This window comes from Leuciscus leuciscus (genome assembly GCF_965113295.1).
Source record: "Leuciscus leuciscus genome assembly, chromosome: 8".
NCBI lineage: Eukaryota > Metazoa > Chordata > Actinopteri > Cypriniformes > Leuciscidae > Leuciscus > Leuciscus leuciscus.
Genome location: NC_138732.1, coordinates 37,067,777 through 37,080,750, shown reverse-complemented (window position 1 = coordinate 37,080,750; position 12,974 = coordinate 37,067,777). Strand labels below are relative to the sequence as shown.

The following is a 12,974-nucleotide window of genomic DNA, read 5'->3' as shown; positions in this document are numbered from 1 at the left end:
CACCCCCAGGACCACAACGTGAAACATGATCATGTTAAGACTAAGAATATTATTTTAAGATTAAGGCCATACACATTATCAAAACTATAACAGATTAAAAACGAATTTAAGCATGGCTGATACAAATGAAGGTTTTCAAATAAAATATTTTTTATTAAACAATGACAGACAACAAAAATGTGTGCTTGTGTGTGTGAACAAGAAAAACAAAAACCAGGGGCAGGTGATCCATGAAACAGACAGGACTGGTGATGGCCATAACAATCCTAAAGGTCCAGCATTGTTCTCACAAGCCGCTTCACTCAAGACAATAATAACATAATGAAAAGTTAGTATATCCCAAAAAATTAAATTAAATAAAAGTTGCTATAAAGGTGGTAGCGATTCATTACCGAACTCTTAGCTGACGAAGTCGCGCTAGCTAACTAACGTTAGCTAGCAGGCAGTGCTTGAAAATTGGTTGAAACAACCAACATAAAATATAAATAATTACGCTGTGCATGTACAAATGAAGACCAGTATAAGCATCGCAAAGGGCCTCTGATACAATATAGACAGTCGACAATTCAAAAGAGGTCGATATTTCGGCAACTTAACTCTGGAACAACTCGACGCGCAGCAATGTAAGTGAATGGTGTCCAACGCCCAAATGACAGTGTTTGGAACTATTCCGATCTTCATATCCCGGAAGTAGGCGGTTAAAAGCGCCGCCATTACTTACAACGGAGGTCTATGGGAGTGTCGCAACTCTCTCTCTCTATGGCTCTGTCCGGATCCATCCCGCTTCTAAAAGCAGAGCTGCCAACTCGACGCATTCAGCGCGAGACTCCTCACACGCTCACGCCACACATCCGTTTTCTCACGCAGAGAAAAATCGCGGAGCAAAGAGGACACGAAGACCGTCAAACAAGACAAAGCAGGTTACTTTTGATATGAAACAGGAAAACAATTGTGTCACAGAACGTTACATTTAAACTATTTAATGACCAGCAGCATGTTAGATGACTAAAACATAAAGAGGAGTATTTTGCTGAATATGTGCACTGCACTTTTTTACATATTTATTATATTTTTACTTGTGTCATTACATAATTGTTATTATAATGAAAACCACATTATATTTGATTTAATTAGTTATTTGTAACCTTTAATAATACCAGCTGATAGGGCTCTATATGGTTACATAGCATTATGTGAGATATTTTTTTTTTCATGAGAAAAAAATAACATGTGGGCTATCTACTGTAGCCTTCCTAATATTTATCCAAAATAAGTCAATATTGAATCAAGATTTAAATTTCGTTAAATTTGTGTTAAGCAATACAAACAGTAGCCTACCAGTCATTGTACCATGTAATCATTGTAACATGATGTTGTCACTAAACTTAATAAAATTCAATTTAGTTACCAAATGTTTTGACAATCACAATTACACCTTGTGATGCAAGTTTTATTTAATTTTTTACATCCCCCCCCAAATCCATCTGTTTCTCATGTGCAATTAAAATATCGTGATAATACCGTATACCGTGATAAAAGATCACTCAATTAATCGCAGCATGAAAATGTGATACCGGCACATGCCTAGTGTTCACAAAGAACATCAGATAACCAGGGGTTAGGGAGTAGCACGTGCTGGCCTGGAGGAGAGAGGGAAGATATTGTCTAGAGAAAAAGTTCAAGTGGAATATAAAGTATCCGTTGCAGTATTCACACCCAGAGATGAGAATTGTGAGGGTGAGGGAAGAGAAGATGACACAGCAGATGAAAGATTGAAAGTAATGAAGAAATGATCGGAAATGTGCCGAGGTTTCACCAAAATGTTATCTGTGATGCAGTTGTGTGTGTAAACCAGGTCCAGTTGGTTGCCTGATTGGTGAGTACCTGTGGTGATGAGCTGTTTGAGATCGAATGAGGCTAGAAGAGAGATGAAGTCTGTTGTATAAGGCTTCTCTAGATGAATGTTGAAATCACCAAAGACTACAAGTGGAGTGCCATCCTCAGGGAAAGAGGACAGCACATCCTGTTCCTCAACATAGCTTCCCAGTTGACCTGTGGAGCAATAAATAACTACAATATGGATCTTAATGGAAGTTTTAAATGTATTATTGCATAGAGAAGAGTGAGTTGAGTATTTCCAATTGTTAGCAATTAGAAATATTTAAATGAATTTCTCTTAACTTATTCGAAATAAAAAATGTGTAGGGTAACAGCCATGCCTTTTTCCAATTAACATCCCTTAGAAAGGAATTCCAATAAAAATTATTCTTGGAATAACTTTTTTTTTCCTTTTTCTTCTTCTGGTCTAATATCTTTATTAGTGATATAATCAGTACAATATTAGTACATATTTCGTTATTCCAAATATGAATTCTGTGAGGAGAAAGATGATACACAAAGCTCAGTTGGTTGATGGGGAAATCCTCCGCTGGGTTGCGTCACGGTGACGTCAGCGCTGCCGTGTTCAGCTCGCGCGGACAGAGACGGCCATATTTGCGGGAATAAGCGAGCGGAGCGGCCCGCGCGGTTTGTGTGCTCCTGCAAATCGCCGCGTCACTTGATCTTCATGCACATTTAATGGTCACACACGACGCAGAAATGCCTCACGGAATAAGCCTCTAGTCCCAACCATATGATATCTTTCGGCCCCGCGCAGGAGTCCTCGCTCAAAATGGAGGTGCAGAGCGTCAGCAGTGAGGTATGTCATATAAATGACAACATTCATTGACCAGTATTGATGCTCGGTGATTTTAATGTCAGCTTTGTGTGTTTTTGGTGATGATGTGAGCGAGCGTGTGTCCCTGTCGCGCGGGTGCGCGCGCGCAGTGTGGAGACTCGCGTGACGACAGCGTTAGCTCGAGCGGTTAGCATGTGATAATGATGCTACTCGTGATTCCTGCACAGTATTAAATCAAATGACGCTCATATCAATGACATCGTGTTTCTGCAGTGTGTAAAACACGAGCGTGTTAATGTAATGAGTTGATGATGATGATAATGAAGATTAGTCTGCGCTTGTTGATCCGATTCATCTTATGAGTCATGACTAAAGCACGCGCACGCACGCGCGCACACACACATACACAGTCTCATCTGCCTTCATCTGTTAGTTACACACTGATTGAGCTGTCAATATGAATCTGTACACGTATCAGACAAAGAATGTGCGATATTATAGTTTCATATTTCTGTTTTTTGTGTGTGTCTGTCGTCCGTTCTAATAAACTAAATATGTATTCTCTCTATGTCTGTATATCAGCCTATTCTGCAGCTGTCTGTTGAAGATATTTTCAATAACGTTACATAAATATTATTTCTCATAAAGGCTTTCTGTTTTATTTTTTGGTACTGATGTGTTTCTGAAACGCAGATTAGTGTGCACTTGGGAATAGACTAACGTTACAGTTTCAATAGTAATGTTGACGTGACGTAAACGTTACACAAATCAAGCATAACTGCAACAGTCCTTGTCTCGATAAACTGTACGTCATTTGCTGAGGTGCTGTCTTGTTCATAGCTTTTTCAACTTCGTTTCATAATTGATTATCGACTCTGTTATTGAACTGATTTGAATCAATATTGAACTTACTCAAAGTGAATAATGAACTCTTTTCATAATAGCTGAACCTAACATAGTTATTAAACTGTATTAAATCAACACTGAACTGACTTGATATGAATGATGACACTATATTGTCTATTTGGGACTGCTTTACGGCAGACTTTGAATTTTGTAACATTGATTCTGTTATTTTCCTGTTTATTACCGTGATGCTGATTTGAAACAATCTGTATTGTATAACGTGCTATATAAATAAATAGAGATGCATGATATATCGGCATCAGCCGATACATGTTCATTTATCGTTATCGACCCAATAAGAAAATTTGGCCGATGTGTTAAAGCTGATAAATAACAGATTATTTCCTTCAGCTGAGACTTCACTGTTTGCAATGATTGTTTTTTTTATTGCTTGAAATATGATTGCAATCACTTTGAAAAGGAAAATACAGTTAAGTGCAAATCTGTCAAATAGGCTACATACAATTATAATAAAAATAATATTAAGGCATTGTTTTATTTATTTGTAAGGCAATATATTTTTATTTGTAAAATTAATTTTAAAACTTGGTGCATCACTGGTTCAAACTAGGGGTGGCTCGATACCACTTTTTCATGTCCGATACCGATACCGATAACACACAATTGAGTATCTGTCGATACCGATACAATACCATATATTTTTTTCTTAATTAAGCTGTTAATAACACATTTGTCAGGAGGATGCACTGCTTAACCTAGCCATCTAAAAAGCATCATGCTCAAACAGTGCAATAAATGTTCTATATAAGTAGCCCACAACATGACTCAGTTGTGCAATACTGCTGCTTAATTTTTATTAAAACAATTTTTAAACAGAACTTGTAGCAGCATTTTTAATTATTCAGCACCATTCAATTAATGAAATTTAAAGTGCAACTGTGCAAATAAAACAAAAATTATAATTCCAGTGCCAAAAACTGGATGTAACACAAAACTCTTATGTAGTCATAGGGCTGTACCCGACTATTCGAATATTCGTTCGGTGGGTTGGTATTCGATTTGAGAATTTGACATTCGAATATTCGGGTTTTTTTTGGTTTTTTTTTACACCTGGCATCCCCCTCGAAATGGTTCTCATTCGCGCTTGAATATGTTCAACACTATAAAATCTGACGAAATATAGATAGACACACGAGACGAGACACGTTCAGAATGAATAAACTTTGAATAAACTACAGAACAGCGCGAGTGGGAAGCGGCGCGCCTCACGCGGGCAGGGCTTATATGCTCCGAGAACTCTTTTTTTTACAACTATCTTATAAGGCCTAGCCATTTTTAATAGGATGGACAGTTGAAGGAACCCAACCTCGTTATTTGATGCTTCTTGAGTTGGCCTACTAAAGTGTTCCTGCAACGGTAGTATTCTCTGGCTAGAGCGCAGAACAGCGGAGTTTGTAAGGACAGAAGTGCATGCCTGCGAGCTTGTATTTTGGGTTAAGCTGCGTTGCTTTGACATTGTGGAAAATAGAACAATAGAAACAAAATGTATTAAGCTTTTTACCCCTTATTATCAATCTAAATTAATCTCATTTTGAATTTAACTTAATTTCGTTTTTCTTTATTTAAATTCGTTTTTTTCTTTAATTAAATTTCGTTTTTCTTTATTTAAATTTCGTTTTTATTTATTTAAATCTACCCTTTACTGTGTCAGTAATTTGTTAGTCAGAAAAATATTAGACTACCTTATTAAAAGTATTGCTTAAGTTAACAGTGTGTGTGTGTGTGTGTGTGTGTTACGTGCGAGTGTATTTACTTTGTGTTGTTCATGGGGAAGATGCGTTTTATATCACTAGTGCAGTAATCCGTTCTCGGAGCATAAGCCGTGCCCGCGTGAGGCGCGCCGCTTCCTGCTCGCGCTGTTCTTTAGTTTATTAATTATGAACGTATCGCGTCTTATTTTAAATAACTCCACACAGCTGACATGATAACTTAATTGCTGAGAGGGCTTACCTCACTCACCTCTAGCTACCGTTCACGTGATGCCAGTGTTGCCAAGTCCGCGGTCTCTCCCACCCCGAAACGCGATTGGCTATTTTTAAGAAGCAATTGGACGGGATTTGTATGTGAAAATCTGGCAACGCTGCGTGACGCGTGTTGCTCATCTCTCTTTACGGCATGTCTCTCAGGTGTTGTTAAGCATTTGTATGACAATTTAGGACTAAGGGACGTGATCGTATCGGATCGGGTTATACTCCCGCGATTCATGCAATATCCGATCCAGTGATTTTGGCCAGTATCGGACTAATACCGATACCGAATATCGGATCGGCGCACCCCTAGTTCAAACAAGGCTACTGTTTGTATATGTTTGATTTATGTTGAAGTGCTTAGCCTTAGGACATGGCTTTTAAATGGTGAGACTTTTGTTTTTGTAATCAAGCTCTCAAAAATGATACAAATTTGGATTTAGATATCAGTTTTCGGCTTTCAAATATAAAGAATTATCGGTATCGGCCAAAATGTTCATTGTGCATTAATCAATCAGATTAATCAATTGTGCATCCCTACTGATGGTCTTGGTCTCGGAGTCATCAGCTTGTGGCTTTAAGACCAAGATGTTCATAAATGGAATTGCATTCGTCTGAATCTGCGTCTTCGCAAAGATGTTATATATCCAAGATGGCGCCCCGGATGGCTGCCTCGGTGTGGAGCTCTCCAGTTATTGTGTTGTTTTTGTTGGTTTGTTCTGCGTTTAGTCATTCTTTTCCTATCAGTTTCACCAAAGACAAACTACTGGACATTAGGAAACACACACCAGACAACTTTTTTACAGATTTTGATTACTCAGACGTTTTACTGGACATTCTCGTCGGAGGGGCAGCGGTGTTGTTCAAACGCGCGGTCAGACGCAAACGCGGGAAGCGCGCTGGCGCGCTGGTTAAACTCCGCGAGCGCGGCCTCCGTACTGCACTCCCCAGTATTCATCTTGCGAATCTCCGATCTCTTCCTAACAAAATGGACGAACTTCTTCTCCTCACCCGCACTAACAAGGATTTTTTAAACTCCGCTGCTCTGTGCTTCACTGAAACCTGGCTGAGTGAAGCCATACCGGACAACGCACTACATCTGCCGGGCTTTCAGCTGTTCCGAGCGGATCGCATCGCGGAACTAACGGGGAAAACGAGAGGTGGTGGATTGTGTTTCTACATTAACGAAAGTTGGTGTTCAGATGTAACAACACTGAAGAAGATGTGCTCTCCTAATTTAGAGGCACATTTCATAAACTGTAAACCTTTCTACTCGCCGCGGGAGTTTTCCTCATTCATTCTCGCGAATGTTTACATTCCTCCAGACGCGTGTGTGAGCGCGGCGATACAACAGCTGGCTGAACATATAGCTGAAATGGAACAAAGGTACCCAGACTCTCTTTTAATCATTCTTGGGGATTTTAACAAAGCAAATCTCTCCCGTGAACTGCCAAAATACAGACAGCATGTTACATGTCCTACCAGAGACAGTAATATATTGGACCACTGTTACACCACGATAAAGAATGCGTATCACTCCGTCCCACGGGCAGCTTTGGGGCTCTCTGATCATTGTTTGGTTCATCTTATACCGACCTACAGGCAGAAACTGAAATCAGCTAAACCCGTAATAAGGACTGTAAAAAGATGGACCAACGAAGCAGAGCAGGATCTACAGGCCTGCTTCGATTGCACTGATTGGACTGTTTTTGAAGCTGCAGCCACCGATCTGGATGAGCTCACAGATACTGTAACATCATATATCAGTTTCTGTGAGGATACATGCATTCCTACCAGGACATTCTTATCATTCACTAATGATAAACCATGGTTTACTGGGAAACTCAAACAGCTTCGTCATGCCAAAGAGGATGCTTACAGAAGTGGGGATAAAATCTTGTATAACCAGGCCAGAAACAGACTGACAAAGGAGATCAGAGTTGCTAAAAGAAGCTACTCTGAAAAGCTGAAAAACCAGTTTTCAGCCAACGACCCGGCATCAGTCTGGAGAGGCCTGAGGAACATCACCAACTACAAATCACCATCCCCCCGATCTGTGGAGAATCAACAACTGGCTGACACTCTCAATGCATTCTATTGCAGGTTTGAGAAGCCCAGACTCACACCTCACACCCGCTCTGATGTGCACTTCACACATCCACCATCACCTCCTGCAACCCCTCTCCTCCCCCCTTCTGCCATCCAACCTGAGCTTAAGGTCTGTGTGGAGGACGTGAGCCGAGTCTTCAAAAAACAGAAGACTAGGAAAGCTTCAGGCCCAGACGGCATCTCATCTGCTTGTCTAAAAGCCTGCGCTGACCAACTGGCCCCAGTCTTCACGCAGATCTTCAACAGATCATTGGAGCAGTGTGAAGTTCCCTGCTGCTTCAAACGCTCCACTATCATTCCGGTTCCCAAAAAACCTAAAATCACTGGACTTAATGACTACAGACCTGTCGCTCTCACGTCTGTGGTCATGAAGTCGTTTGAAAGACTGGTGTTGGCCTATCTGAAGGACATCACTGGACCCCTTCTGGATCCCTTTCAGTTTGCTTACAGAGCAAACAGGTCTGTGGATGATGCAGTCAACATGGGACTGCACTATATCCTGCAACATCTTGACAGACCTGGGACTTATGCACGGATCTTATTTGTGGACTTCAGTTCGGCCTTCAATACCATCATCCCTGATCTTCTCACAGCCAAACTGACTCAGCTCTCCATGCCATCCTCAATCTGTCAGTGGATCTCCAGCTTCCTGACAGACCGGCAGCAGCGAGTGAGACTGGGGAAGCTCACATCCAGGACCCTCACCATCAGCACTGGCGCCCCCCAAGGGTGCGTTCTCTCCCCACTGCTCTTCTCCCTGTACACTAATGACTGCACTTCTAAAGACCCCTCTGTCAAGCTCCTGAAATTTGCAGACGACACCACCGTCATCGGTCTCATCCAAAATGGTGACGAGTCTGCTTACAGACTGGGGGTTGAACAGCTGGCTGTCTGGTGCAGCTATAACAACCTTGAGCTGAACACGCTCAAAACAGTGGAGATGATTGTGGATTTCAGGAGAAAATCCCCAGCACTCCCCCCTCTCACCATCATGAACAGCACTGTGGAAGCAGTGGAGTCATTCAGGTTCCTGGGCTCTACCATCTCTCAGGACCTGAAGTGGGCAAATCACATTGACTCCATTGTGAAAAAGGCCCAGCAGAGACTGTACTTCCTTCGCCAGCTGAAGAAGTTCAATCTGCCACAGGAGCTGCTGATCCAGTTCTACTCAGCCGTCATTGAGTCTGTTTTAAGCACTTCCATCACTGTCTGGTTTGGTTCAGCTACCAAATCGGACATCAGGAGACTACAACGGACAGTCCGGACAGCAGAGAGGATTATTGGTGCCCCCCTGCCAACCCTCCAGGACCTGTACTCTTCCAGAGTGAGGAAGAGAGCAGGTAAAATCATCACAGACTCCACTCACCCTGGACACCCCCTGTTTGAACTGTTACCGTCAGGACGGCGACACAGATCACTGGCCACAAGAACATCCAGGCACAGGAACAGTTTCTTTCCACAGGCCATTTCCCTTCTGAACACTTAACATGCCCCCCAAGGCATATGCCTGCAAGTGCAATACTCCCACTGTCTAGTGCAATATTCTCTTAACTCAGGTGATATTTATATTTATATTTATATTATTCATACTACTCAAAATACTGTAAATATGTTCATAATCTGTAACATGCACTAGACTCCCACTGTCTAGTGTAATATTCTCTAACTCAGGTGATATTTATATTATTCATACTTCTCAAAATACTGTAAATATGTTCATAATCTGTAAATGTTTATTCAGACTAAACCCAACTGTGACCCCTTTTTTTTACTTTTTATACTATTTTATTTTATTTTATTTTTTTATATATTTTATTCTTAGAATTTGTATTACTATGTTTCTTGTTGTATTTGTATTTGTATATGTGCACTGGAAGCTTCAGTACCAAGAAAAATTCCTTGTGGGTGCAAGCACACTTGGCAATAAAGCTCTTTCTGATTCTGATTCTGATTCTGATTCTGATGTTTTCAATGAGATCAGGGTGATGGCGTTGCAAGTGGCCTTGCATGTTGGTGGTATTACCCGTGCGTGCACTTCACTTTTACCAGGCAGTGCTTGTACATCACATGCTCTTTGTCGATTTTGTTTGTCCCATCAATGGTATAAAAGCCGAAGTGTGTCCAGACTTTGAACTTTAACGTGGCCGGATCATCTCACACTGCTGTCCACCATCCTAAATTTATAAAAAAAAAAAAATTTATGTACCAAGTAGTTTTTCAAATTTTCTCAGGGCTGCCTTGCTTTATTACAGAAGAATGCCAGTCATGTAATGATTGCTGTCAGCTTAAAGGGCATGTGTTTTATAATATTGGGTTGAATAAAATGGGAAGAAAAAATTTAATAAATTTCAAGGTTTACAGTTAATTCAGTGAGATTTTGTTCTTCTTCTAGACCTATTAAACTGTACCACAGTCAAATAATTAAACAGTAAACCACAATCAAATCTATGCAGATCAAATCGAAATTTGAGATCTATTTTTTATCGAATCGTGAGGTGCCAAAAGATTTGCTTAGGTCTATTTTTATTACCACAAAAAAAAAATCCTATTACTCGATAAATCGTCAAAATAATCGAACGATTACTCGATTACCAAAATGATTATTAGTGACAGCCCTGCAATATTTCACCAGCGAAAATAGTTCCAAACAAAGATCACAGCAGAACTGTTGCACATTAAAGCAACTCTCAGCAGTGTTTTGTTACTGAATGAGGGGCTGTTTACACGACACTGTTTTCAACTAAAAACGTTAAAAAAGTATGCGTTTTGGCCGTTCGTTTACACGACAACGGCGTTTTGGGTGCCTGAAAACGCAAAGTTTTGAAAACGGGTTTCAAAGTGCAAGTTTTTGAAAACGTGTCCGTGTAAACAACAAAAACGTGAATATCTGAAGATGATGACATCATGCACATGCGGATTACGTGTTCAGTCTATAGTGTTTCATCGCCATCTACTGGCCTGGCAGCAGAGAACAGCGAGTTTTAGTCATTTTCGCGGATCCGTGTGTACGCGAAAAACTCAAAAGGAAAAACGTCTCTGTTTTAAGCATATCGTTGTCGTGTAAACGTACCCTGATTCAGCGTTTTGGATGAATCTGTTGAATTAATTTCTTAAGGACTGACTCATTAAGTGCCGCCACCTACAGGCGGTTCAGTTTCATGTTTAAAAGTGTCATTAGCCGCGTTTCCATTACCCTTCAAATTGCGCAAATTGAAATTGCGAATTGAAAATACGCTTAATGGAAACACGTCAATTTCGCAAAAACTCCCATTTATCGCAAAAAAGTTTTTACGCTCTCATGAGGTGGTTTTTCAGGCAATTCGAAAAATGAATATTTCGCAAAACTGCAATGGAAACAGTTTTTGCGCATTTACAGTCACCTGACTTAGAAGACGCAGTGTGTTTGAAGTCCATGTATAGCTACGCAAATAATAATTATTTTATATTATTTTATTATAACATTTAATAGGCTATATTTAGAAGAGGCTTTTATGCAAAAAAGGAACAAAGCTGAGCGTGGAGCGCGCACTGCATGACACGGAGGCGTGGCCGCAAACACTTGCATTTTCCTATCAACAGTGGAAACAACTTATACTCTATCATTTCTGGTCAGACAGAAAATAATAATACATTATTCTCAACCACTTTTATTTGTGTAAACTCACAATAACAAGAAAATGCTGTGCTTTTGTAAAATAAAAGAAACAATCAGACGCACATGATCTCCGTAAACTGGGGCGCGAGAACTGAAACAAAATATAGCCTGTGTAGGCTAAAGCTTGAAATGTCCACTTTAAAACGAACAAATTCGAATCGAAAGCTAATACCTTCTGATTATGTAGGCTAATCCGTATGAAAGTTGCATTTCTCTCTAAAAGCGCATCTGATAACAGCGGAGATGGAGATGTGATTTTAGCCGACACTTAGAAAACAATAGTTTATTAATTATATTAATGGCTCTTCTCATTCAGCACTGCGGGAAATACATCAATTCCAGTTTCTAATTTGGCCTTAGAAAACCAGTCAAATCGACATGTTTTCCATATTAATTTGTGAATATTTTAAATGTTTAATAAAGGGGCAAAAAGTCATAAATAAAGCACAGCAGTTGTGTGTAGCCAGTTCAAATTAAAATTTTGGTGTTCAACTTGTTTTAAGAAGACAACAACCGTTCATTTTTCGTTTTTCAATTAGGGGTTAAAAAAGGAAAAACAAATAGACACAAAAGTTGCCTACATGGATCATTTGGACAGAACACGAGACAGAATTATTTATTAAATTCATAAAAGAAACAATAATTAGCCTATAGGAATACTGGATTCTAAATCTCAAAGAAATGCCACAATCGGAGCAGAAATGAGGGCGAAACACCCAGAAACTCCTTATATGTGTCGTTCGGGGGTCTTTCCCTGCCATTAATGCTTGGATAACACGCCACGTCTCCTTCCATTAATAATAATAATAATGTCTAATGCGGTGGCTGTGATATTATAACCAACGTCCGTTGCCGTGATTTTTGGAATGACTTATCGCGAGAGAAAAAAAGACGTTTTAGTCGCATAACATCGGTTAATGGAAACGCCGTCATTTCGCAATAGTTTTTTATCGATATTTAGATAATAGCGCAAAACATTTGCGCAAATCTGTAATGGAAACGCGGCTATTGTCGTTTTTTCCAGCATTTCTTATTTGTATACTCAAAAATGTATTTAAAACCTTTATCTCATAACATTATTTATTGCAGTTGTAATTCTGCAGTGTAAATTGTTTAATTTGATTGGTAACAGCCCTATAGTGTCTTATTATTATAATTTAATTTATTGATCAAATGGAAGAATTTGTCATGAAAGATGACAAATACATTTAATAAGGATAAAAACATATTATAAAGGCCTTTTATAAAGGTAAATAACACCCTGGGGTAAATATCAAATACAATCAATTTAATTATGTAAAATCATGTCTATATGCCTTCATATTTCATCTGTAGAAAAATGAAGTATCAATTTTGTTTATATACGGAGGAGCAGAAGGTATCTAGAACGTGCGCTCAGAATGATAAGTTAACACTCGCGCACCGGGAAGAAAACGGACAGTGATCACATCATTTAGTGGAAAATGAATGGAAATGATATTCTGTATAAAGAACGTGAGAATAAATCTGTTCTCGGATACCAATGATAACAAGCACTCAGCATCCACTCTCTTCTCTCCTCTGGACTCTCTTCTTCGGTGTTTGTCTATTCTGGTTTTCGAAACCCCCAAAAATTTTGATAGAAAAAATAAGCAGCCCT

General features: G+C 39.6%; 1 protein-coding gene across 1 annotated transcript in view; it reads left to right on the top strand.

Annotated features, from left to right (window-relative positions):
* Positions 1-2,450: 2,450 nt before the first annotated feature.
* rps6kal (ribosomal protein S6 kinase a, like) overlaps positions 2,451-12,974 on the top strand; it is a 40,593-nt gene continuing 30,069 nt past the window's right edge. The window contains exon 1 of the mRNA XM_082178323.1: positions 2,451-2,698. Coding sequence (XP_082034449.1) covers positions 2,633-2,698 — 66 coding nt within the window. The 5' untranslated portion in view covers positions 2,451-2,632. The remainder of the gene's footprint in view (positions 2,699-12,974) is intronic.